Here is a 25,639-nt window from a genome sequence, read left to right on the forward strand (position 1 = left end):
ATTTTACGTGACGTTAAAAATAAATAATATCCAAAGGGCTCTTTGTGGCTTATGGTAAGAACACCTTAGGTAGTAGATGGGCAACATATTTTCCAGCCTTTTACATGTCTAACAAACAAAGCTCTGCTGATGACAATTATACGTTGTGGAAGAGCAGTAATCAAATCTGCACATGCCTGCCTTTCATCATTCTGAAGACATTTCCTCTTGTCTTCTAGAAGCTGTCTCACCCACTGACTCGGCTGACTGTAAACGCCTTCCCATGCCAGTCTCCAGGGAGAGCAGTTTCTACAAATGCGTGATCGACACAGACGATGCAACCCTGGATCCGGTTAAAGTCTTCGAAGTAAGTCCTAATTGATGCTAAGGGGTAAAGGGGTTGCCTCCACCGTGTGCGTGTGCTAAGTGATTGCTAATGATGTAGAATGGTATTATTGACGGAGAGTAGATGTGACTTTGTATGCTTGTTCAAACTCAAATTTGAATGTATTTCTGGTTCAACTTGTATGCACAAATATTAAAGTAAAAAAATATCAAAAATGTATTAAGCACATATTGTGTAATCATATTTACATTGAAGTGGGACAAATTCACAGATGTAAATGTCAACAAGCATTTGATGATGAGGTAGACTTTTTAGTACAAAGTAAAGGAAAAATGTGTCTAGTGCCTGGCTTGACTGTTTTGTTTGTCCACTGCACCTGCACAAGTGCAGTTCTGTGTGGTTATGAAATGATACAGTCTGTACACAGTTCTGGCCCATGTGAAAACTAAAATAATAAGAGTATGAGAGCTTTATTTCATTTACGAGATGAGCGGTTATGCTGATACGGCCTACATTTTTTCAGGACACACGCACATATCAAACCAAATCAGTGACTTAACTTGTGTAATAGAAATTCCTAGCTGACCTACATCAACAGTAAAAACAACAATGACAAAAACATCCACACAACCCTCCATACTAGAATAACACAAATATGGACCCTGCTGTAGTTTACCCTCTGCTCTTTCCCTCTTCTCCATCCTCTCTTCCACTGTCCAGTGCGCTCACCAAGGGAACGCCCCGTTCCTAGAGAACATCATCAGGAAACACCCAGAGTGCCTGACGGCCAAGGATGAGACCGGCGCCACCCTATTCCACCACGCCACCTCCGGGGGAAGCCTGGAGGTCATTCGGCTTCTGGTCAGTGCCACCGGACCGGAGGGTGAGTGCCGCAGGTTTTTAATGGTACTCTGCCTCCCGTGAAGGGCCATTACCACTCCATACTCATGCTGGTGTCTCCTACAAACAGAACTTGGTCATTAAGCTGTAATGGGATCCGGGAAGATTGGTGTAATCAGATTGAGGAGGACTGTAATCATGTAAATATCACACACTCGTCTGTGTTGGAAGAAGACTGGGCAGGGAATTAGCCACGCATTAGCTCTACCGGAGATGTGAATGACACACACACTCTTACCCTGATGCACACTGCTGGTGAGATGTACCTACTGTAGGTCTGTATGAAAGGACCACACTTTTGGAGGATTTATCCCTGTCTTAACCTCAGGTTTTCCAAGAAAAAAGCCTCAAAAGCTTTCTCTGTAAATTACACTTGGGTTCTATAATCATGGATCCCAGTTGATATAATCTTATCAGATATAGGCTGTTAGTATACGTGTTTATACATCCTGCTTTGTGACAACTCACACATATCTCTCTTTAAAGGTATTATTTGTATGTATTTATTTACAACTAATTGATGATATGGTAATTCTTTCTTTTTTAGACTTATATTGCTCTCCTCTAGAGAGGTCTGTGCTGTACGTTTTCTGTACTGTAGCTAAGACCAGACTGTTTTAAGCCCACACCACGGCATAATGTGAGGAGGGCTTCCCCCAATTTATCAAGCTATTGATCTGGAGTGCTTCTCTGTGAAGGTAGGGCTGGGTAGGGAATGTCACATGAAGTTAATAGATAATAGGAGGGCTGACCTTACCTACACAGAAACACAATGAGACACATACTCACCTCAAGTAATCATCCCCGCAAAATGAAATACAGTAACCGTATACCAAAGTAATCTTTTACTATACACACCCCTGACCGCTTATGTCCCCGCAAGTCATCTTCAGTTAGGGAAGGAAGAGATAAAAGCAAAGCACACACACATACACACACACACACACACACACACACACACTCGGAAGGAAAGGAGCAATGAAATGTTCGTGCCAGGAAATAATGACTTGAGCAAGGTGATAAGGTGAAGGAGAGAACCTCCCTCTATCCTCTGATGGAAACACCACCCCACCCCCATCCCACCACCTTACCCCCAACACCACCTCTATTACCCCCCCACCCTCATCAAGCCGTGCTGAACCTCTGTCACGACCGCAGCAAATGGGCTTGTGAATGATTGTGATAGCTGTGAAGGCGTACTGTACTCTTCATGGGGCTGAGACAGCTGACGCTGACAGTGGACATCTTCTTTTCCCCTTATCCCACATAGTGTCAGTGACAGTGACGGTGACTTGTATTCCACACTGGTTAAGCTTTAGGAGATCAGAGAGAATGGAACTAATGCAAAGAAGACTGCACTTCACTCACGCATAATACACTCTGACTAATCTATATTCAGTATAGTGTATGTGTATTACACACCCAACTTAAACATGAAACAGTTGCCATTTTAGGAATTTACCTTGTGATCTTCGCATTATCTTATACATTTATTAGCATAACTGTTTTGTTTTTTTATAATTTATTTATGGGCTTTAAGCCTTTAATCAGACAAGATAGTGAAGGAAGACAGGAAATGAGCTGGAGAGAGAGATGGGGAGTGGGATCGGGAAATGACCGCAGATCGGATTTGAACCCGGGTCCCCGGGGGTGTTTAGACCCATACATGGTCGGGTATGCTGCTTGGTCCACAGTCCCCCCCCCCCCCCCCCTCCTTAATTATTTCAATACATGCTTTTAGCCAAGGCTATTTACAGAGTACTACCGATACATCAGTATGTGTGCTCCTCATTAATCAAGCCCATGATGTCAGTGATGGTAGCACCTTCCTCCAAAGGATCACGCACACACACACACACACACACACACACACCTCCACATTAACATAGCAGTTGATGTGTGATGTGTCACCACCTCCCCCCCCCCTCCAGGACTGAACGTGCATGATGAGCAGGGTAGTACACCGCTGCACTGGGCCGTGGAGAAGCATAAGGAGGACAGCTGTGCGCTCCTGCTGGACTTGGGAGCCGACCCCAACATCCTCAACACCGCCCTCATGTCCCCCTTACATCTGGCCATCAGCAAGGGGCACAACAGCATGGTGGAGGTCAGTCTGCAATGGCCTCATACCTTAGTCAAACCTGGGTGTGTGTGTGTTTAAGTGTGTGTGTGTGTGTGTGTGTATGTGTGCCCCATGGACAGAGAGGTGAGTGTGTGTGTTTCTATCACCTCTAATCATAAGCATTGATAAGTTGTGATTGAACAAAAAGGTAACACTCTAGCCTAGAGCTGTGAATTTGTCCGCTTCATCGCATGAGTAAGGTCCTCCTGTTCAAGAGGAAACACATAGACCTCTGCAGACATGGCATGGTGGAATGGACATGTGGGCTGGAATGATTGTCAGCCCTGATGTAAGGTCAAATGTTTTCAAAACCCAAACACCTTGAATGAAGGTACAAAAGCACAAGGATATGTGGAAGGAGGTGGGTGAAGGAGAGAAAAAAGGCAGCCATGTTTGTCATACTTATAGTCCACAATATGAGTGACTTGCCTCAAGACTGTGTGCTCACATCTTGGATTCTGCGGCTCCATTCTGGATCAGGGCAACAGATCACTTTAAACGTGTATTGACATTAGTGCTCTGTTAATGTTTATTAACATTCATTAACATTATGTGCTTTGTTAACGTTTACGTGTTTTACACCTAATACACTTTTAGAGCTCTAGGGTCCTTTGAGTTACTCTGACTCGGAAGTGGCCCACTGTTCACTGATGTAAATTCAGATCACCTAGCATGAAGACTGTTACCACCCAACTTTTGGCTTGGATGAGTATGTCTTACACTGAAATCTAAAGCATGTTGAGATGAAACATGATGGATACATTTTTTCCTCTTTCATATCAGGGTCCAGTCCAAGTTTAGGGGTATCGTTGGCAGCACAACAAATAGCTTGATAAATGTGCTTCACCTTGTAGGCAGCAGTTATTCAGGATGCTGTATTTCTATTTTCACACAATCAATGAGACTGAAACAGCTGTGACACTAAGAAGAGGATTCTATCAATATTGTTTTTTGTTCCCCAGCAGCAGTTAGCAGGGGTGTGTGATGTTATCGCTCCCTTGAGCGAGCACAGGTGTGTGATGTTTGTGCTGGCGGGAGCGATCCCAGGTGTGTGATGTTTGTGCTGCTGTGAGCGATCAGGTGTTTGACCCCTCTGCTGTCATCACAGCTGCTGCTATCCTTCAGTGCCACGGACGCCAACCTGGAAGGTGACCTGGGAAACTCCCCCGTCATGCTGGCCTGTTCCAGCAACAACTGCCAGGCCCTGGACATACTGGTGAGAGAAATGAGAATGAAGATGATAATAACAATAACAATACTAATAATATTATCATCATGATAATAATAATGATATTACAAATTATAATATCTTATAAACTGATACTTTATATATATACTACTAATATAATATCTGATATACTGATACTATATATATATATAAATATATACATACAGTATAGTAATTACAAAGTAAAAGGTTTACAACGAGAAACTTCAAATTAGTTTCTAAAATGTTTTAAAACGTTATCCTCTTGAGAGTAACAGTGCACATATTGCATGTATTCAAATATACTTTATAAAATATGTACATTCTAAAACATAAAACATCTTTCTTTAACTAAAATATCAAATCAGTTTATGTTTGCATACTATTACAAAATACAAATTTCTGAGGCACTGCATTTGTGAGAGCTGATGGCTATGGAAAGTAGGTGACTGAAAAAAAAATTCAAATCAATGGGAAACACACCAATGGTGTGCCTTAAAGCAAACAATTTCTTGAGTCTACACATATGTGTGCCTCTTAATACAGTATATTTATATGATGACATTCAAACATCAATATTTTCACTGAACTCTAAACAAGGTTAAAAGTTTCACACAAACCCTGGTGACTTGTACTGTATATTTCATAGCAATGGACTAAAGTAATACTGCTTTCTCTCCCCATCTCTGTCTGTTTCTGTCTGATGTTCTAGTTTAGTCATGGTGCAAGACTGTGTTCTCAGAATAAGCTGGGCCACTATGCTATCCACACTGTGGCCTTTGCTGGAGCTAAAGAGGCCATGGAAGTGATTCTGAAGAAAGGTACATCATTTTTTGGCCCAATGTAATCTATTTACCCGTGTCAGTTTATACAACTTGGGAGGTCTGCAATGTTTCGAAATAGTTTAAGAGGAGTAGTGGAACCAAACTCCATGTGTTGACCAAATGGAAAATTCCATACTTTAAACATCAGCATACTCGTACCCCGGTCCAGTAACTCATCACTTTTCTGTAGGTTGGACCAAAACAAACAAGCGTTGTTTGCATTTGATGACACAACATTGCAATGCAAATCAGTATCTGTCTATAGGCAATACAAATCATGACTGGCCACTTTGCATATACTCTCGTACAGCATGTGTAAACTTTGTACATTTAACTTTAACTCAGGAAATCTCACTGCTCAAATATGGCCATATTTGTCTACTTTTGACACAGGGGAAGAAACTGGACACAGCCTTGAGACTCACATCAACTACCTTGACAAATCTCAAGGCAGTCCTCTGCATTTGGCGGTGCGTGGGGGCAACACTGAAGTAATCAAACTCTGCATTGAGAAAGGGGCCAGAGTCCATCAGCAACAGGTAAACATTTCGTTACACTTAACTTGAACCTGACTTCATAAGACTGTTATAACCACGTTATAAATATGTTATAGAGGATGGCATATGCTGCCATAAATAGTAATATCAATCTATAACTATTGACTTGCGACTATATGACGCTATGACAACTGCTTTGACATATAAAATTCAGAGAGCTGTCATGAGCGTTACAGAAAATGGTAATGGCAAAATCATAAGACATGATGTCATGATACATATGACATCTGCCAAAACCTGTTCATGATATGGTTATGTCCGTCTTACGTCTGAAGCCAGGTTCAAGCAAAGTGTTGCCAAACATTTCCAGTAAGCACATTGCCACAAAAAGCTTTTACCGAAATCCTTCAAAAAATATCTCCATGCATCAACAGAATGCAAAGTACAAAGAGCCTGAATCTGCATGTCCCATGAAACTTAATAGCCTTCACTTTTGAAGGCCAGCAGATATTGTACTGTAAGGCCAATTTATCAGGATGCTTTCTATATTAGAGTGGAGCTGAGTGATCATTATGAAACAGATTTCAGGCAAAGCAGTTTACCTATATCTAATTACAGGCCAATAACCAATTGGATCCTTTACCTCAAATCCATGCCTGTAAACAAAATAGCAAACACACACGCACACACACAAACAAATGACCCATGTGTTTAAGATACTGAAACGGACCTTTCATAGTAGTGTAGCCAGTAACCATTAGTCAGACAGTAACAAGGAGCTTGGGACTTAGGGTGACCAGATTTGAGTTTGTGAAAAAGAGAATACTTGGTGGTGGGACCCCGCCCCCTCCCCCGCGTCAGAGTTTTTGGACATCTGTTTTACATGCAATAAGTTTTGACATCTATTTCAAATTCAGATGTCATGTACTATTGTAAACGATGCAACTAGTGGAGGCGGCAAGGTGCTCAGGGTTGCCAGATTGGAAATGGCGTATCGTATCAAAGGCTCAAAATTATTGTACAAGGCATAATCCTGGACGATATTGGAATCCCTGCCGGACGCATTTTTTAGGTCTCAAAAAGAGGACATGTCCGGGTCAAAGAGGACATCTAGTCACTCTAATGTAGCTGGCTGTGCAAAGGACATTGGTGTGGATCTGTCCCAGCTCTATGCCAATGTAACGATAGTCAGTCAGAGCTGTGCAGTGAGTTAACCTCACACCCTGACACCTTAAGAGACGTGCTAGAGACAGACACTAGCACCCATGGGTTTTAGCCTCCTTGCTAGGACACCGGCCGCCTCCCATGCCTGTGGTTACGAGCTTGAGTCCAGTGCGGGACTGTGCTTGTCTACACAATGCAGGTTACCCCAGATCAGGGCCTGATCCAAGTCAGACTGAAACCAGATTGGCTTCAAAGTCAGCGGCACTCCGACTTCTGCTATCTCCTATCAGCTAGAGAAGCACCACTGTATGCTGCATGTTATAAAAAGCCCCTGATGGCCAAATTGATACAAATGACACCCACTTATGTTGTGGGACTGAACGAGGCCCTGCGCGGTCCAGAGGCTGCGCCAGTCAAACTACCCTCATTAATGGTTTGGATTACTCCCCCTAGAGAAGGAGGGAGATTGCCCAGCACTCGTTTCAGGAGGAGCTGCCAAGCCCTGGCAGGGTTGGACTCTGTCATTTGTCCCTAATGGGCAACCGTCATTTTCATCTCCTTCTCTCTCTCTTTCTGTCTCTCTCTCTCTCTATTTGTGTGTGGGTGGATGGGTGTGCGTGTGATGTGTGTCTGTGTGTGTATGTGTGAGTGGCTTTGTGTATGTGTGCGCACATGTGTGCGTGCGAGTATGTGTCTGTGTATGCATGAACTTGTTTATGCATGTGTTTGTGTGTGTGTGTGTGTGTGCCTATGTGTGTGTGTGGGTGCATTCCTGTGTGTATGTGCATATATATATATGTGTGTGTGTGTGTGTGCGTGTGCATACACTCATGCTCTATGCTCGGCTGTGTGTGGGCGGATGGGCGTCTCTCGCTAACCTAGGCTGACAAATCCACGGCTCTGCACTTGGCCTGCACTCAAGGTGCCATTGAGGCAGTGAAGCTCATGCTGTCCTCCAGTTGCCACGGGGAGGACATCATCAACATGAGGGACGGGGCAAACCAGACCCCCCTGCACAGGTTTGTTTGTTATCCGACAACAAGACTCCTGTACACAGGTGCGTTTATTATCAGACAATTAGACCCCCTTGCACAAGTGCACAACCAGACCCCCTCCATGCACAGGTCAGTTTATTTTAAGCTGACCAGACATTCCTGCAATGTTAGACAATGAAACCCCAGTGTACAGGTTAGTTTATTATCAGCCAACAGATGGACCAGCAAGAACTTTTGGCACAGGTTAGTGACTTACTCAGCATTCAAGACAGAGCCAACCACCTCCCCACGCACAGAATAATTTCATATCTCCATCAGAGGCAGAGCCATCTACCCCCCCCCCCCCCCCCCACACACACACACACACACAAGATAATACGATGATAGATCAACAAATGCCCCTTTAGTGATCTGATCCCAGTTTTCTCCACTGTGCACTCGAAACCGAGATTCAAAACAGAAGCATCCAAGCCGCGATATGTATACTAAATACCAGTGCCTATACAATACACCCAGTAATAGACCTATGCTTGAGTGGTTTGATACTGGCAAGGTGATAAATGTCACGTGATAGGATGCCTTTTGTTTGAACTCTTATCAGTCTCTGATATTGAACCGAGACCTGCTTTATGGTGTATTGGGGGGGAGGGGAGTGCAATGGAGGAAGCCCAGTGTTTCCTGCAATAAGACAAACATATCCCAGGATATTAGTGTGGTCCATTCATCTTCTGTATGACCTGGGAATTAACTTGGAATCCTCATCTGCCCGATTGCCCTCTGTTTGACCCATGCACTAGTGTTTGAGTTTATGGGGGAAAATACAGATTTGTGAAAGCCATCTGTTCAGTGACAATCTTGACCTTAAATGGACCTTATACAAACATAGGCTGCCCATTCACATCACAGTGTCTCTCTCCCTATAAAAGTGTTTTATCAACTGTGTTGTTCATTGCAAAGGAAGACACCACTTAAATTAAGGAAGCAAATAAAACTATTTGTTTTTCTCATTGCAGGGCAACGATATTTGATCATGTAGAATTGGCAGAATATCTCATTTCAAAGGTAAACGCCCTGCTTACTGGATAAGAATAGAAAAGACGATTGTCAGATACCATGTTTCTCCTTTGTTCAGTGATCTCAAACTGCCATTTAAATGAGACGTGCTTTAACATGTGGATGCATCCTTTGACGTCTTGAACTAATTATGTTAATTGTACAGCATTTGTGTCTGGTGACATTTCTAAATATAAATCGGTTGGCTTCATTTTGTGTTGAGAAAAGGGAGCAGACATCGACTGCATCGACTGTAAGGGCCTCACGCCACTGCTGCTGGCCACAAGCTGTGGCGCATGGAGGGCCGTGGCCTTTCTTCTGTCCAAAGGTGAATCACCAGCTCATAAAAAGTTGAATTTGGATGAACACACATGTTGTGAGTCCCCTTCTCTGCATGAGGTAGACTAGAGAAGCTCTTTGTGCATTTGTGTGTATGAAAGAATGTTCTGTACTGATTTCAATGGATATTATCTTCCAGGAAAGTCAAACTGTGCATGTTTTGGCAAAGAGTTTATTTTGTCTACAAAAATGAACATAAAATACAGTGCCCTATAGTTAACATGTAAAATACAGTGGCCAATAGAACCAGAACACCACTTAACTGCTGAACTTTGGGTGAACACTGAACGTGTGAGTCTCTTTTCTTTTAAAGGAGCAAATATTAAAATCAAGGATAAAGAGGGACGGAACTTCTTGCATCTTGTCACTTTCCAGCCCAAAGGCCTGAAAAACATCCCGGAGCACGTTTTACAGGTAATGCTATCTTTGTCTTCTGTTTTTCTGGTTTCCTAGTGACAGCACTGCTTGCTTTAGATTCCTCTGTTTACTCAATTAGCTGAGGTGACCTGATGCAGTGACTGTAACCAAGGGCTTTATAATCACTCCATCAATCTAATTGGTCGACAATATATCCAGGGAGAGTGAGCTAAAAGATGCAATGTTATTGATCTCCTTGAGCACGACTGAGAAACACACACTTTTAAAATGACTTTTTTAGAGCAGCAGTATGGAGTTTTAGTCATGCTAGCTATCTAAAAGACATTCAAAAACTGTGCAAACACCACCAACAGCCAGATGGTACTGATAAAAAAAACTTGCTAACGTGCTAACTACTGTCTTTTGGCGATAACATGTTTTGCCAATATTGTGTTGTCACGGTTTAAGCCACATGTGTCAAACTCAAGGCCCGCGGGCCTGATCAGGCCCGACAAGCCATTTAATCTGGCCCGCCAGCTCCTCAGAATGTTGCAAAAAGTTCCATTGATTTGAATGAGCAACGATGACATTTTATTTGGTTTGGCTAATTTTACCTCAGGATTAATAAAGTATCCATCTTTTTATCTATCAGAGCTTGTCTGCCTTGGCCGCTGGTATGTCGAACGCACCACAAATACTGCAAGTCCAACAATGCACTCTCCCCGCGTTGGTAGCATACGTCAATTTAGGGAGCGCTTGCACCACTGTCCGGCCCTCGACTTACACCATTTCGTTTATTTCTGCCCTCTGTGTTTTTGAGTTTGACACCCCTGGTTTAAGTGCATATCCTCGTGGGAACAACTGTTGGGAACGACTTGTGTGTTTATATGTCATTCGCATTACAATATACCATCAAAATGAATTGCCTATATAAACATACCTCAGAAAGTGGCAGATAGTTGCATAGTTTTGCTTTAATTTATTTCCGTAATGTTGTATACAGTATTGATAAGTCACTGTAATCCTCCCAATACAAAAGTGTTCTTCAGCGCAATACTACTGTAAAACTAATGGCCGAACAGCATTGGTCCAATTTGTACATGCAGCGTCTGTGCACGCAATGTGTTCGATACTTAGGTAGGTAAACTCTCATACGTATCATTTATGTACATATAGTTCAATAATGCAAATTAGGACTGTAATAAGTACAAATCAGGTTCGTTCTAAAGTGTCCTTAACTACTTAATCCTTAATGGAATTGTAAGAACAATGTATGCTCAATGTCAATAGCCTACATGTTGTCAGAACAGGTCCTCCTAGTTGCGATTAGAATTAGGTTCAGAGCCAGGGTTCAGAACAGAACACAAAAGCCTCCTCTATGCAAATAAACCATTGGGGATTTTAGATTGCTGTGTATTTTAGTTGCTGTCAGTTCACTGCTCTGACATATGGTGTTGTGTGTGTTCCCGCAGACCGACCCTGTGAGGGCCCTCTTGTGTGATGAAGATAATGAGGGATGCAATCCCCTGCACTACGCCTGCAGACTGGGCATCCACGACTCTGTCAAGAACATCCTGGGCCTGCAAGTTTGCCCCAAACGCAAATCCAAAAACAAGAAATCAGCCTTTCACTTTGCAGCTGAGTGAGGGTTATCTTTGTTACCTTCGGCACTGCATTGGATGCACGGCCGAATGCTCACACCGATTAATAAGCACGTTGTCTGTGCAAATTTGCAATTAATTTGGCTGAGCTGAAACAGCAGTACACTCATATAAACATATACACTATATAGTTGAACTGTCCAAGTCAGATCTAGATACATATCCCAAACATTGTTAGTGCACATAAATATCTTATCTTATGTCTAGTAAGTCAGTTTTAATAAAGGGTGTCCTAACACAATATGACATTCAAAAGATATAGGTCATATCCACTCAAAAAAGTTGTCCCTTATGACACATTCTCTTTTGTAACCCAGATATGGGCGTATAAACACATGCCATAGACTGCTGGAGACCATCACAGACTCACAGATGCTGAACGAGGGTGATGAACATGGCCTCACGCCCCTGCACCTGGCGGCCAGAGCAGGTCACACCAAAGTGGTTGATCTGCTGCTCAGGAGAGGAGCTTTGTTTCAAAGGTACGCTAATTGACAGCTGAAATACAGCACAGGCAAAAACTCCACACTGAAGTTCCAGATACCCACAGGCAGGGGCGGAGTGGGACACAAAAATCCACCGGGACAATTCTGACTGCACCGGCCCACCACCGGCCCATAACGTGCCCACAACGTGCCCACAACTGGCCCAACCCGCATCCCCTCCACCTCCCATATATCAACTACAGAAACAAACGGGCGGCTTTTGATCATTATTGTTAGATTTATAGTTGATGTGTGGGTGACAGACATGACAGTGACAGTGTATTTGTATATACTTATGGAAATACGGAACAAATCGCGTCCCGTATTGGCTCAAATGTTATGCTAATTCGCAACAATGTGTCATGTCAACTCACTCGCACCTAGTTGACGGCTGGTTGAATAAATCCGTAATTCTTGTACATTTTGATGCACTTTCCTCCAGCATCCTCCTCTTTTTCAGTCTGGCCTTTTTGCCCCCTCCTTTCTCCTTTATCTTATGTCCTTCCATCAGGCCCGCTTCACCTGCTATCTCTCCCTGATAGCCGCTAATTTATCTCCCTAGGTTCACTTGATAAAGGCAGAACGATACGCATTTCCCATGATGCTTTGCACCGACTATTTTACATTCAACAAAAAAAAAACGAATTAAATCGCTGGCCAATTTATATTTGTGGTCATGAAAGTAATGGAGCGTCTGAATAAAAAGAATTACATCAATATATGAGGCTAAACAAAAATCAGAAGGTTGGATTGATGGGAGTGAGTTTGACACACACCATAGGTGTGATGTAGAGAGAAAAATAGTGCTATAAATAGTGGTTGGACTGCTGAACCTTGTAACTATCGGAGAATTTAGAGATTTTCCCGGGACCAGGATTTCACGTATATTCAAATGGGCCGCTCATGAATTTGATGCGACGGCTGCGAAGGCCGGCCTGCAGGCTGGTTCTCGAGAGATAATTGGCCTACCGGCCGACCGGGAAAAGTCCCGGTGCTCCCGATGGCCACTCCGCCCCTGCCCACAGGTAGTGTCATCACTGAAGCACCGTCTGTAGGTCTTTCCCTACAATGTGACTTAACTAATCCTTAGTATTTGTTTTCTCTGTAGTGAGGCAAGATTGAGGTTGGTGGTTGAATTTCCTTGCCAATATTTTCCACACAATTTCATCAGAAATATATTTTTCTTGTCAAAATAAGCTCTCTGGTCACTGACTCTGACAGTTATGAATTGATATATTTCACTTTTGGTTAAACAACCCTTTTAGCAACGTAATAGTAGGCTCCAGTATAGTAAACTGCACTACATTTCAATGCTAACATAGCTTAAGAGTTTTAGCCTAATGTGCTAACAATGATGTGTTGGCCTAATTGTTTGGTTACTCTTGCCATTGGATAAGATTCAATGTCATTCAGCCAAGACAACATTTGCAAACACCTTGGCAGGACTTGACACAAAAACAACGCCGATGTGGCCATACGGAGGATGTTTAACTCAACTTTTACTTCCTGTTCCTCTCCAGTGATTACAAAGACATGACGTGTTTACACCATGCTGCTGCAGAGGGGTACACACAGACCATGAAAATCCTTCTGGCGGCCAACATCAAACTCCTGGACAAGACTGATGAGGATGGGGTACGTGGGTTTTTTTTCAGAAAAATATCTACCCTACCCTCTACTCTCTTGTTGGTAGCACTTTCTCTAATTTCTGAGTTGGCCAAACATTTTCCCTTAGAAAGTAAGAGGAAGTAATAGTAATTATAAATGATCTAAAGACTTATTTCACCTCTATGTTGTGCATTGCCTGATATGACATTACAGTTATATAGACTATATGATGTATTATTATCATGTACTGTTTTTTCTTCTTCTTCCTCTTTTTCTTCTTCTTCTTTTTCTACCTTTCATAACACACATTTTTGGTCGGCAATATCATATATAAGCCCCAAATGGCTTGATCCGGAATAAAAAGTGTGTGTCCCTATGTGTGCGTTTCCCTTGAAGTGAGGTACGGTCAAAGCTTTTTTATGACAAGCTGGCCTCGAGGAGGTGCATTACCCTAGCTCATTATGACTCATGTGTGTTGTGAATAGCTAGTGAATAGCTAATGTCTTGCAATGTAAAGGTTCAAGCTTAACCAAATGTGACACCCTGCTTTCACTACCACATTCTTTGTGGCACACGCCAAGTGGAATTTTGTCTAGAGGGGTCACTGCAACTGACACAGTACAATATCTATAGAACGTCTTCAGTTAAAATTCTGAAATTTGGTATGCTTATACTTGGCTTCAGTTGCACAGTCAATCAAACTTTGTCTTTAACTCCTTACATAACATTTACAAAACATCAAGGATATATTCCAATGGTCGTCCTCTTTCACATGTTGAAATGGTCAGTTCCTTCACTTGGGGCAGTGTGCAAATTCTGCTTGGACCCCGCTAATTGCTGCTCATGCTTATTATGATTGTGCATACCCATCCTGTTATAAATGTCCATATTTGTATGCTTATATGTGGCATTTACGCTACACTTACTTGAATTCAAACATATTCTTGCCTTCAGCTAATAATCCAACATTTTATGAACATGCATATTTAAAAACAAAACGCCACATCCACTAACAATTTTTCCTTACATTTTCACTCAGATTAAGATATACAACAAAGTTTTTAGGGTATTGTTGCCAGAAATGTTATCATCTAAGATAACACCATTATATTAAATTTAGTTCAGTCTCTCACTTTGTGCTGCGGCCACATTCATGTCTTCATGTCTAGTTACCTTTGGTTTTCTCACTGAAACTCCACACACATACACACACTTGTGTTTATCTGCTGTCAGGTTTATAAACTTCCATATCACGTCACACAAACAATTAAATGATGTATTTGGTAATGGTAATGGTGGCTAGCAGGTACACAGCTGTGCAGTGAGTAAACATAGTTTCCATGGTAACACAATAGACACTAGCACACTCACAATAGAGCCTACACACACCTGGATAAGCTGCGCAGCACTTTGAGAGTCATGTTCTTTGACTTCTCCAGCGCTTTCAATACCATCCAGCCACCTCGGCTAGCTGAGAATCTCTCAGTGATGCAGGTGGACCATGGCCTGGTGGACTACCTCACCAGCAGACCACAATACGTAAGACTGCAGGGGAGCCTGTCGGATGTGCTGGTGAGCAGCACCGGGGCCCCCAAGGAACTGTGCTGTCACCTTTCCTGTTTACCCTCTACACCTCTGACTTCCGCTTCAACTCAAGTACATGCCACCTACAGAAGTTTCCCGATGACTCCTCCATCGTCAGCTGCATCACGGACGACAACGAGGAGGAGTACAGAGCTCTGGTAAAGAGTTTTGTAGGGTGGTGTGACACAAATCACCTCCAGCTCAACATCAGGAAGACGAAAGAGCTGGTGGTGGATTACTGGCGGAGCAAGAAGAGGGCCCCGACCCCTATCACCATCCGAGGGGAGGAGGTGGAGGCGGTGGACAGCTACAAGTTCCTGGGTGTACATATTAACAACAAACTGGACTGGACTGACAACACTGAGGCCCTTTACAGGAAGGGGCAGAGCAACTTATTCTTCCTGAGGCGGCTCAGGTACTTTAAAGTTTGCATTAGGCTGCTGCAGATGTTTTACCAGTCTGTAGTAGCCAGTGTCATCTTCTTTGGCGTGGTGTGTTGGGGGGGGGGTAACATCAACACAAGGGATGCAAACAAGATCAACAAGCTGGTGAGGAAGGCTGGCTCAGTGGTGGGAATAAAACTCGACAACCTGGAAACAGTTGCGGAGGAGAGGACGAGGAGGAAGCTGGATGCTATCCTGATGAACCCCTACCATCCCCTCTTTGATGAGCTTCAGATGGGGAGCACTTTCAGCCACAGACTGATCCCTCCACGGCACACCACAAAGCACCTTGGCCAGTCCTTTGTGCCAGTAGCCATAAGACTCCACAACCAACACAACCAAACATTTAGTTTTATGTAATGTACGTTGCACTATGATGTCTATATATTTTATCTATTTATTTGATTTCTTTTTCAAATGTGTATTAATTTTTTTTTTTTTTTTTTTATGTATATACTTGAATGCTATTCCTACTACCTTGCTGCTTTGGCAATTGAATTTCCCTCACAGGATTAATAAAAGTTGTATCTATCTTATCTATCTAGCTTGTAGCTTTCTTGGAAGCAATGGCCTCTTTGCATGTCCAAGAATGCACATTCCAGTTCAAGCAGGTTTATATGTTACATGTAGATGATGTTTAGATCCACTATAGATTTTCTACCTGCACCTAAACGGCCATTAACATTCTGTTCACTTTTCTCAACACTTGGTCACAGAACACAGCTCTGCACCTGGCTGCCAGAGAGGGGCATGCTGCTGCGGTGAAACTTCTGCTGGAGAGGGGTGCTGACATTATTCTGAACAAGAGTAATGCCTCCTTCTTCCATGAAGCAGTGCATCATGGGAAAAGGGAAGTGGCAGACACCGTTATTGAACATGAGAGGTAACGTGACCACCTCCTTCGTTAATGTCACTGCTGCCATGCATGCAACCTGTCATCTAATGTCATCTAAACCACAAAAATATGTATCATCGCTTTGGCTGCTAAATTTGGTTTGTCAAAATATAATTTCACGCACTCATATCAATTATTAAAAATGGTTACCATACTTTGAATTAGACTCCAAAGCCTTGGAATTTTTAAGATATAAACAGTACACAAAAACTGTGCATAAAGAAACATTTTTGCAAAGCACAGTATCTAACATTGATTCACCCTCTCTCATGTTGAAAGTTAATCTAATGAAGTGGTTAATACCAGTCAAATCCTCTATACAGTTATAATGTTAATTTCTGGTAATTTATTTTATTGCTGATAGAGGAAAATGCTCATTATTTCTAGCGTGGAAATCTATTTTGTGTCTTGTTGCAGATGTGACGAAGCTATTAAAATTTTTAAGATACAATCTGACCATCGCTGCGTGGTCATTGACTTGATTGAGTTCCTCCCTGAGTCTTACAAGGTCAGTATGCCCAACTCCAAACATCAGAATAGTCCAAATAGATGTGTTTATATGCCATAACTACTAATGGTGTAACTGGGATTGTGTGTGTGTGTGTGTATGCATGTGAGTGTACGTGTGTGTGTGTGTGTGTGGGTGTCAGAGGAGGTTCTTCCATTGAGGAAATGGAGGAAGAACCTCCCCAAACTTTTTGAGAAATGTATTTTTGTAATTGAACTGACTAAACTCCTTTAAAAATGCAGTTTGATATCAGTATTTAATACTTTGCATATTATAATTTGTTTCCCTGAGTTAAAATAACATTAGCACCCCCTATCGTAACAAGAAATTACTGCACGGAGGACGTCCTCCCTTTGGCTCCCATTGAGATCAATGTAATCTGTCTGATACTGGCGGTTCTTGGGGCTCATTCACATACATTGCCCAGGGGAGGAAAGACCTCCCTAGCGTCTGAGTCTGCGCCAACATAGCTTAACCAATAAACAACGGATTTGGCGTTGGAGGGAGGGGATTAGACATTAATACCATTATCTGCAGAAGGATATCGATAACACGTCACCCTTAAAGGTGTATTAAGGATTAATAGCTATTCACTAAAGGTATGCTAGGAGCTAAAACTAACGAAATCTCTTGAAATGTGCTGACTTAGACATTATGACAAACTAATTACTCAACGACTGTCCTTACACAGTTAAACATCAATCATGTGCAACACAAGACTAAGCAAGACGGCAAATAAGCTACTTACTAGATCGGCAGAAGGTAATCAAAGTCAGGTCGGCGGGCATCGGCAGGCAAAACTACAGAAGGCAGTTATATGCCTATCGACCCTGCTATGCCATTGGCACGGACGCAATTCTCCATATTAAAAGTCATTGTAGCGCCCCAATTTTTTTTAAGCTGTTATTTTAAGGTTAAACTGTTTATCCTAACCCTAATCCTGAAGCATAATTGTTGCATATTGTGCCTTTAAAGATTGTTGTAGAAAGATGTCAAATAAAGAGGATGTGCAATGGAAAACGAAGATATTGTTCGTGTTTTATTGAACAAACCGTTTCATTCATTGAGCTACACAGAGAAGGTTAGTATCAAAACAACAGGGAAACCTGTTCCAAAAATCCAAGTCACTAAACCCATTGGTAAAACCGCTGCGGTTAATGCTAACTGGTATGCCGTATGCGATACTTATAGCTCACTGGTACCATAAAAAAAACAATCGGCTGTACTGTTTTGTTTTTAAATCGTTCATACGCCTATTGTTAGTCTGACTGTTCACGTTCAGCTGACATTCTGAATGGAAATTGTTAATGAATGTTTCAGATTGCGATGTGTTTCGTATAATTAGAATTAGCCTACACATTGACCAACATTCTGAAACATCCATTAACATACACATTTGCCACAAACAATGTTAGGCTAACAGCCCATGTTAATAGTTCTGAAATAATGTTCTCTTACTTGTTGCCTTTGTAACTCGTTGTTTAATATTGTGGAAAGGATGTTAGTGAATGATTCAGAGCATTTTAAATGGCATCACTTTTGGTCTTGTGTCTTAATTTTCTTAAAACAATTGCAGCTGAAAATAAAATTAGTCAAATAATAACCAATAGCTTTACTAATTTAGGGGGAAAATAGGCCAAATGGTAGGCCCAAAATTTAGAATGTAGTTTTTAAAATCAAGAGTAGGCCTGATTTGACTAATTGGCTTTGCATCATTTCCTTCTGGCCTTGTCTAGTCCAAGGACATGCTGCCCACCAGCTTTTTAAGTACAATGGTGCCACACTGGTGGCTTTGTATCAATTGTATCCCTGCCTGCTATTTTGTAGTACTGTAGTCCACAAAAACACCCTGAAACAACTTGTATCTCACATACTTATGCCACCAACGGAATTAGCAGGCCAATGGCAACCAGGCGCACAGTCCTTCCTCCCTCACTTTAAAAACCACCAGCCGCCACTGGTGTGTGTGTGTGTGTCTGTGTTTGTGGGTGTGTGTGTGCGTGCGTGAGTGTATGTGTGTGCGTGCGTTTGAGTGGGCGTGTGTGTGTTTATGTGCCTTAAATATGAATGGTTTAACTGGAATGCTCATTACTCAGCACTTGCTGGACCAGTGCGTCAGAGAGTCAGACCATGACGTCAACTGCACTGACTACCATGTGAGTACAATCATTGTTAATGTATTTTAATGCACACTTTTATGATAAGGTTATGTATAAGGTTGAGTGATGAACATAATGAGGACATCTCTGAGGAAAGATAAAAAGAAAAGAAAAAATTACTGAAGAGAAAGGGGGTGCTGAAGTTACGCAACTGCAGTGAGGCAGTGATTCACATTCACAGCAACAGATAATTTATGAATCATCCTTAAACGAAGATACTGACTTTTTAAAATTACACAATCAGATGTTTTTCATATTTTGTTGGAAACCTGGGTGAAAAGGTTCTTCAGATTATGGGGATACCTCTTCAACAAGCTTCTGGTCCAACACTTTTAACAGTTGCAGTTCTGCAGGGTTCTGTGTAGAGACTGTTTCGGTTCTTTTCGGGACACAGGCCAAAAAACTCCACAAGGGGGTTTAGATTACCCCCTTTTTTGGTCTAGAATGACCTCTTCATACCACCTCATTAATAATATATGCTCACGTTGGGAAATGTCTGTTTTCTATTGTGCCTGCAGATCCAGTACAATTTCCAGTGGCTCCAAGCTCCAATTCAACTGAAAAAATATGCAGCGACGGACAAGAGTCTGAAAGTCCAACCTCTAGCTGGTATGAATGTAAGTGACAGCCAACATCCTCTTCGCCTGTTTTAATCAAGACTTCCACACAGTGTGGAGAAAGAAACAGACAAACAGCTCAGATCAGATACTCTCTGTGCCAGACTAATATACAAATACAAATATGAGTCAAAGAACTGGCCTTGTTTAATTATTTCTGCCTAATAAAGGTGTCAGAAGTGTCAAATATTTAGTACTTGAATGAATAATGGGCAGACATATTATTATAAAAATTAAGATTTTAGCTTGACACTGCAAAACGATGCAAATGGGCGGCAACCCGCAGCAGCAAATCATCAGTTTCTCCTCACCTAAACAGGTTCAAAATGTGTGGTGTGCTGCCACTAAAATACTAACAGCTGTGCTTCTCCCTTTGAAACATTTAAAGTTAATGGAACATCAAAGCACTGACATTTCCTAATGCAAATTCACAGGCCATGGTGCAGTACAACCGCATTGAGCTTCTTACCCACCCTATCTGCAATAAGTACCTTGAAATGAAATGGTAAGCATGCGCTTCTGTAACACTTTATGAGCTCTTTTTAATTCACAGCTTATTATGATGTGTAAGTGATCCGTCTACAAGGACAGAAATGGCATTTTATATTCAGAACATATCAACATGAAATGGCAGATTATGAGCTCCGACTCCAATATTGGAACGTGTGCACCATAACTGCACCATATGCTCTACTGTAAAAAAAAACGAGAAAAGTCAAGAATTTAATATCAAATGATTTAAACACTACTTGTGTTCACCCAGCAACATATTCATTGAAACTATGTTTCATTAACTACACTGGTATTTAATCGCTTGTCCTCATTTATTCTATAAAAGGGAAACACTTCATTCCTTTTATACTTTTATACATACATGCACGATGAAAATGGGCCACCGGCTGTGCCGTAACTCTTAAGCCTTTCCGGTGTTTGATTTTATGACCGTGCTGGCTGCCGTCTCTGGCAGGCTGGCGTACGGAAGCAGAGTTCACCTGATCAATCTGGTCATCTACCTGCTTGGCTTGCTGCCCCTCACCTTCCTCATTGTCAACCTGAGGCCCACGCAGACCACCGGCCAGAATGGAACATCTGTCGTGGTGGGCCCCATCCCAATCAGCCAGGTACTTCCATCCATTCGCTAATTAGAGAGACTTCGTACTGTAGGCCGGTGCTGTGAAACAAAAGTTTCTTTGAGCAATTGTGCAGAGACAAAAGAGACAGAGGCCTCCGGATAGAACAATGAAGGTGCTGACGTGCACTGTTCGTCAAATGATGGAAAGTAGAAAAACACCTTGTGAGCTTGCTTTTCTACTTACATGAAATAATTGAAGTAACACTAAGGTGTCGTGAATATGTAGGGACCAAAACATATGCATTAAGTGAACCCAGTGTCCAGTTAAGTGTGTCTGCAGAAGGGTCTTAAGGCACTTGCAGGCATGAATCAAGCATGCAGGTTTTTTTTCGCTTTAATGACTTCCACACCACTTTATGGTAATATCACCTCGTCACCTCTTGCTTTCACGCCGCCCTCCTCACAGCCAGGGCCTTCCCATGATTCATGTGGCCTTGTTGGCCAGATGTGTTTTGCTTTGACAGAACATTTTATGTCCCATTACTTTTAATGCCTTCCATCATCATCCCATATGCATTTCCTGGGTAATAACCTTGTCCTTGTCCTATTACTTAATTTACTCACTTTCATTATGAACTGCGAGTAATACATCAAGTTTGCCTGGCTTCAAGGTTAGACCTCCTATTGCTCTTGGCATTGCTGAGCTCATTTGGGATATTGCTATTTGTCGTGAGAGTTAGGGGGTCTTACTGTATAGTTTGGCATTACACAGGTATTAAGCTGTGATTAAACTAGGATGCAGCTCCTGAAGGACATTTAACTATGTATTTGATTATTAAATTCTATATATATACATACATGTTTTTCTTTTCTTGGTTTTAAATCTTTCACTGCTCTCCTTTCCCTTCCACATATACATATATATATATATATACATACATGTTTTTCTTTTCTTGTTTTTTAATCTTTCACTGCTCTCCTTTCCCTTCCACAGATACATATATATATATATATATATATATATATATATATATATATATATATACATGTTTTTCTTTTCCATTTTTTAATCTTTCTCTGCTCTCCTTTCCCTTCCACAGAACAGTTACCTAATCACCCCCAGCATCATCATGGTCCTCGTCATGAGCTCATACACCATCCTGAAGCAGATGATGCAAATGTCACAGCAGGTAACGGTCGTCGTGTCACCACATTGCTGTGCCATGGCATGTTGCGCCCGGCGATTAATCAGCGTCATACTTAGGATGAACCTTCAAGGCGAGGTTTCCCACAGAGGACAGGTGTGACATTATGCGTGATTCAGTGTCAGTGTGTTTGAATCGCACATCCAGGCCTGGCAAAAGGAATGAGATCTGGCCTTGGGGACCTCCCCTTATTGTCATGTGCATCCCCAACCCCAGATGACAGCCAGTGGAACAGGCTAAGGCCCTACTCTGGCCCAGTGCTGGCCGAGCTCTGGGGAGACAGTGTCTGCTTTGGAGGGGTTTGAACACAGCCAATTGCCCTGAGTGCATGTGATGGTTGTCTCATCTGTGTTGTTCAATGATGACATACTATATTATACGGCTTGTATACATGTGGAGTAGAATAACCATATACTTTTGTCTGTCACATTACATTTGCAGTGTCAAAAACATAACAAATGAAATCTTTCCAATTTTAATCTTCCATGTGTAGAAATCAAGGTACTTCAAAGATCCCTCAAACCCAGCGGAATGGGCGAGTTCCATCGCCTCTTTGGTCTTCACGATTCCCCTCATGTTTGGTGTGGTGGACAACTGGGTGTGGGAGGCTGGAGCTGTGGCCATTCTCTTAGCTTGGATCAACTTCCTGCTTTACCTGCAAAGGTACTTACTGTGCACAATATCAAACCAAAGCCAGACAGGTCGATCCTAGATCACTTTATCTCTGTGTCTCTCATTCTAATTCTCTCTCACCCTGTCTCTCTTTGTATCTCTGTCTCTGTCTTTCTCTCTCTCTCTTTTTCTCTGTATTTTTTTTTTAGGTTTGAGCATTTTGGCATTTACGTGGTGATGTTTGGTGAAATCATCAAAACGTTATTCAGTGTCATCGTGCTTGTAATCTTCTTGGTCCTGGCGTTTGGATTGTCTTTCTATGCTCTCATGCTCCATCAGGTGAACAAACATTTAGAATGTAATTAACTCTGTTATACAATATCCTCTCCCATACATACACACACACACACACTCTCACTTTAATATCCCTCTGTCCACACAAAGTGATTGACTGTGGTTTCATAATGGGACAAATAACAATGCCTTCATCTCCCTTTTGTTCCCCGTGCATTTCCTATTCAGAGTGAGTTTCACTGGACAGGCCTCTCTCTGGCTCAGACATTTGTCATGATGGTTGGGGAGCTCAACTATAATACCAACTTCTTTGGCGCCTTTGAGAGCAAGCGGCTGGCCTTCCCCCAGATCACCTACATGGTCTTCGTCTTCTTCATCCTCCTCATGCCCATCCTGCTCATGAACCTAATGGTAACAGCCGGCGCACTCGCTCACAAAAGGGGGGAGTGTGGTGGGGAATTACGCCTGCTAATTGTCGGTAATGACTTGAATCGGCCCCTGTTAAATTGAACGTATTTGTCTCCATTTGGGCTCTTGCAGATTGGTTTGGCAGTCGGAGACATCGCAGAGGTGCAGAGGAACGCCAGTCTGAAGAGGATCTCCATGCAGGTTGGAGAAGGGCATCCAAGCCGCTTGGCAGAAAGAGTAAACTTGTTTTAGGGTTGTGTTTGTGTTGTAATCAAATTAGCGCTGCTCTCTTGCAGATTGATCTTCACACAAACCTGGAGAAAAAGCTTCCATATTGGATTCTTAAGCGAGTGGACAAGTCTTCAATCACTGTTTATCCCAATAAGAACTGCAGAAATGTAGGTATTTGGCAACAGTGGCAGTGTACCTAGAGTTTATAACTGGCCCACATGGTGTGTGTTATGTTACAGAGGAGTTGCACTTTTAAGGCAATTAGTCCACCCATATGTGAATTAGCGAGCCATAATTCTCTGACAAGAGAACAACTTTCCCTCTATTTTCCCCCTCACTAAATGTGCCGTGTGCTTCGGCTGAAGACGTCTTCACTTTTGGGTTACGCTAACAATTTGTAAGATATAACTGTTAGGATAAAAGCGTTTCAAATAAAATAATTAATAAAAACCAAGAAATGCTGACTTGTCGGATTTGGTGTGATTCCTTCAGAGGAGTGTGTTCAGGTTCTTCCACTCGAGGGACGTGTCGGCGGCGCGGAGCCGTCTCAACACCAGCAGCCAGGAGCTCACGCCTGTGGAGACGGAGCTGAGGAAGCAGAAGCTCAGGTGACCTTCCTCTCAAAATTTACAGTAAATGGACGATTGAAAAGAAGTGAACAGCTTTAGTTGGCATTTTTCCATTTGTAACTTTTCGGAGGTATGTGAGGTTCTGTGATGGAGCTCATCGTCTACCATTGTGTCAGAGATGGCATCGCAGCAGGAGGCCCCTTCTATAGCACATTCTCATTGTTCTCACACATAGCAACCCTAGCAGTTCGGAAACATTGCTTACCTGGCCCTATCTGGGTGTCGCTGAAGTACCAAATGATACAGTCTTTCACTTGAAATGTTTTCCAGGAATTTATTTTGCAGTGTATTTGTTAACACAAAAGACAGGTGTCAAATTACCTAAACTGCTGAATAAAAGAAATCATCCCATGCATAGACATTAGCAAGGCCAATGCTTAAGCGGCCTCAAAACTGCAGCTAATGTACGGACAGCAGCTCTCACCATTCCAAATTGATATTACCCACAGCATTAATGGGCTCTACTTGCTCTTGGTCACTTATGACATGCACTTCTGGTGGTTAAGTGGTGTGTTGTCATAATCATTAATGCGGCATAGAGACAGTTGGCATGTGGATTATCTGTGTGTGAGTGGCCTCTAGTGGTCAGGCCGAAAAGTACATGCTTACCCATTTTAGAGTACAATGTTCAATATGTGCCTGTTCCTGTGCCTGAAATTGTTGCCTGTTGTTGTTCACTATAACAGAGTATTTATGAAAAAAGTACACACTAAAACTAAAATGAATAACATAACAAATTAATCCTAACACATTTTATTTATTTATGTATTTGTTTGTTTGTTTGTTTTTAGATTAAGGGAAATATGCAGTATCCTGGACAAGCAACACACCATGGTGAAGCTGATCCTGCAGAAGATGGAGATCACATCTGAGGCGGATGATTATGACGGCCCTGACGATGCCTCCAGCGGCAGAAGAGGCAGGGCTCAGACGTCCAAGTGGATCCCCCTCATGAGGTCCCTTCAGTCCCATCACTAGGATTAGGATGAGGATTAAACATTAGGATGTTCTTGGTATGCTGGTAGTCACTGGAAGATACAGCCTCAGCAATGTTAGAGACCCTCAGCAATTCCTGTTTTCAATTTGGCATTTGCTCTGAGTAAAAGCTGCTTAGTTTGAAAATGCCGTGTAGCTGTAGGGAACTGTGAGGTTGGCTACTGGTGTTTCTAGCTCTGCTAAGATCATTAAACTTGTGTGCATTTGAACTTTTAGCAGTGAGAATGAAAATGTGTCTTTAGGTCAATTTAGGTGCACTTTAGGTTGCGATGTAGCCATTATGGTTGAGTATGGTTGACTTAAATTATAGTTTACATTATGTTTGCTGAGGAGAAAAAGAACAGGATGTAGGTGTTTAGTGTCCTTTAGCCGATATTGAACATATTACAGTATCATATCAAATATCTGCTGATCAAGTGCTCTTTTGTCCTCTGTAAGAGCCCATTAAT

At 42.2% G+C, this 25,639-nt stretch overlaps 1 protein-coding gene across 1 annotated transcript; it reads left to right on the plus strand.

Annotated features, from left to right (window-relative positions):
* Positions 1-262: 262 nt before the first annotated feature.
* Positions 263-25,172, plus strand: trpa1b (transient receptor potential cation channel, subfamily A, member 1b; the record flags this gene model as incomplete). The annotated part of the gene is made up of 27 exons (XM_080855453.1): positions 263-346; positions 1,046-1,208; positions 3,157-3,332; positions 4,456-4,563; positions 5,267-5,375; positions 5,772-5,917; positions 7,922-8,058; positions 9,048-9,096; positions 9,316-9,415; positions 9,740-9,840; positions 11,256-11,425; positions 11,762-11,926; positions 13,450-13,564; positions 16,281-16,447; positions 16,877-16,967; positions 19,064-19,123; positions 19,645-19,743; positions 20,178-20,248; positions 20,711-20,864; positions 21,916-22,005; positions 22,514-22,683; positions 22,842-22,971; positions 23,155-23,337; positions 23,467-23,535; positions 23,631-23,732; positions 24,058-24,173; positions 24,986-25,172. 27 exons carry the CDS (start codon positions 263-265, stop codon positions 25,170-25,172), a joined length of 3,312 nt encoding a protein of 1,103 aa, XP_080711579.1.
* Positions 25,173-25,639: the final 467 nt, after the last annotated feature.

The sequence above is a fragment of the Sprattus sprattus genome (assembly GCF_963457725.1).
Source record: "Sprattus sprattus genome assembly, chromosome: 17".
NCBI lineage: Eukaryota > Metazoa > Chordata > Actinopteri > Clupeiformes > Clupeidae > Sprattus > Sprattus sprattus.